Here is a 2,866-nt window from a genome sequence, read left to right on the forward strand (position 1 = left end):
CTCATCTCTTTCTCTCTCTTTCTCTCTTCTTCTCTCTTCCTCTCTTTCTCTCTCTTTCTCTCTCTCTCTCTCCTCTTGCTCTCTCTCTCTCTCTCTCCTATCTCTTTCTCGTCTTCTCTTTCTTCTTCTCTCTCTCTCTTTCTCTCTCTCTCGCTCTCTCTCTCCCTCCCTAAGAGCTTGATATTCATATTGTGATAACCAATCAAGGAGAACATTCGGAAAGCGTATAACAGTTTTTTTTTCCATATAAATATCGATGAGTGAAGTGTCTTTACCAGCTCTGAGACTTTCTGGCCCTCGGCCGATGACGTCACAGTCTTGCTGCTTGGTGATTTAGTCTCGGCCACCTGATCTGACGTGCCTGGTGTGAGTAACATAACATTATACGAGCACCTTCCCACAACGCGTGCGTGCTAGACGGTCATGCAATGCACATCCTGTGTTTGCGGTCAACGCTATGTAACGGACACCTGTCTATGAAGAATACTTTGATGTGGCAGTTGTTATCAGTAAATCCACCTCTATAGAACGGACGCCTTTCTATAAAAGATACTTCACGCATTTCGCTTGAGTGACGCCTGACCACACAGCACAAAAAACACCATGCACTATATATAGCTTCATGATTTACAAGCAAGGTCTCTTCTCTCATATATAGCTATAATATATATATATATATATATATATATCACCGCATACATAATAGATACCATAACACATCTCTATTATGTAATCTTCGAATAATATATATATTATATATATATATATATATTATATATATTTAGAGAGAGAAAGAGAGAGAGAGAAAGAGAAAGAGTGAGAGCGAGACAGAGAGAGATATGTATATTAAAGGATGTTTGTGTTGTAGAACTGTGACACCACGCAGTGTGTCACAATTAGCTGTGAGATCAATGATGAGTTGAAAGATCGTGAGGATGTGACAGTTACCGTGACAGCCCGGATCAATGAACTAGCTCTCTACGATTTGAAGGTAACAACAACTCCTTCTCCGCATCTACCTCCCTCTCTTTCTCCTCCTCCTCTTCCTCCTCCTCCTGCTCCTCTTCCTTCTCCTCCTCCTCCTCATCCTGTTTCTTGTGCTCATCTTCTCCTGATTATCATCATATTCCAGATTTTCATTCGCCTCCTACACTTCCTTCTATTCCTTTATCGCCTTTCCCTCCCCCGCTTCCCCTTCTCTTCCTCCTTCTCCTCCTCCTCCTCCTCCTCCTCCTTCTCCTACTTCTCCTCCTCCCCGTCCTTCTTCTTCTCCCCATCTCCTTCCTCTTTCCCCCCTCCTTCTCCTCATTTTCCTCTCCCATCTCCTCGTAACAGAACGGTAGTATTCACCATAATGGCAATAACATTGATGGGTAGCAGACAATCATTAGTCGCGCAGGCGTTAATGCTATTCGCACCGTGACTCTCCCGTGTTTCTCCTACAGATTGATGAGACAGAAGCTGTGTTGGTGAGCAGCGCGGAGGTGCAGCTACCTGCGACCATCATGCAGCCCGACGACGGCAGGCCTGACTCCGCTACGGTGCGTACAGATGCACTGCACCGACCCTACGGCCTTACCATCGGCACTCTGAACCTTCTTGATTAATCTGAGATATTCTTCTCCTGGTTGTTAAAACGTGTGGAATTTGTAGCAACGTGTAGCGGAGTCGGGTTGATTAATGAAAGTCTATGGTTATTGTAGCCATATATTGATGCTCACATATACCCGTGATAATAAATACATAATCAATCCATCTTTGCTTGATTTAAATGATCATGATGTGTGTGTGTGTGTGTGTGTGTGTGTGTGTGTGTGTGTGTGTGTGTGTGTGTGGTGTGTGTGTGTCTGTGTGTGTGTGTGCGTGCGTGCGTGGGTGCGTGCGTGTAAGAGAGAGAGAGAGAGAGATAGAGAGATATATATATATATATATATAGAGAGAGAGATAGAGAGAGAGAGAGAGAGAGAGAAGAGAGGTTGCTGTCGCATTGCGTGGCTTGCACTGGTGGTGACAGTGATAGCGTAGTGCGTCTTGCTGCGTGTAGGTGAGCACGTCACTCGTACCGGAGACGGCCCCCGAGCAGAGCGCCACGATCCCGATATGGATCATCATCATTGCCGTCGTCGCCGGAATCCTCCTGCTCATCATCGTCATCGTCGTCCTCGTCAAGGTGGGTGGTTCCGTGCCTGCCGTCGGCGGGGCGTTGCTGACGTCACAACGGTCGGGTCGTTTAGAACTACACTTACACTGAAATCACTTGATGAAATCACTCACAACCATTTGATTCAAAGAGACAGAAATGGAATTTCGCAGACAGCTTTGAGCACGCGTGAAAACCTATTGATTATTTAATGGTCTCTGTTATAATCGGACAAAACATTGCTAATTCAATGTTTTGACAGCTAACGGTTGAAACGCCCCCGCCAGGCCCTACCAGTATTCCGTGGGCAGTCTTCTGATACTGAGAATCCCCGAGAGCAGATATAAATGCCAGATCCCGTTGCTTTAAACCTATTATGGCGATGTTATCGGATATACTGCTAGGGTACGCATGCAGATACTCGCCGATACGATCATGGGGGATTCTGTGGACCAACATATTCCCATCAGCCACCGCAACTGAGCTAAATGCTGAAAGTATAGCGAGTAACTTTAACGACATTGCTTTCGTTACAGTGTGGCTTCTTCAATCGTAAAGAGAAGGACGAACTGGAGAAACTAAAGCGACTGAGTGACTTTGAGCCAGAGCTGATGGGCTAGTCTGTGGGCGGCAACGTGTCTACACGCGGGAATCTCATCATCGATGGAACGTCGGCGACAGTCTAGTCTGTGGGCGGCAACGTGTCTACACGCGGGAATCTCATCA

The 2,866-nt window shown here is 46.1% G+C and overlaps 1 protein-coding gene across 1 annotated transcript; it reads left to right on the forward strand.

Annotated features, from left to right (window-relative positions):
* Positions 1-868: 868 nt before the first annotated feature.
* On the forward strand, positions 869-2,860 carry LOC106820280 (integrin alpha-8-like; the record flags this gene model as incomplete). Its single annotated transcript, XM_014824803.1, has 4 exons — positions 869-991; positions 1,446-1,541; positions 2,045-2,170; positions 2,677-2,860. Coding segments are annotated over 4 exons (429 nt in total), but the record flags the coding sequence as incomplete, so codon positions are not given.
* Positions 2,861-2,866: the final 6 nt, after the last annotated feature.

Source organism: Priapulus caudatus, unplaced genomic scaffold (genome assembly GCF_000485595.1).
Source record: "Priapulus caudatus unplaced genomic scaffold, Priapulus_caudatus-5.0.1 Scaffold9439, whole genome shotgun sequence".
Taxonomy (NCBI): Eukaryota; Metazoa; Priapulida; class Priapulimorpha; order Priapulimorphida; family Priapulidae; genus Priapulus; species Priapulus caudatus.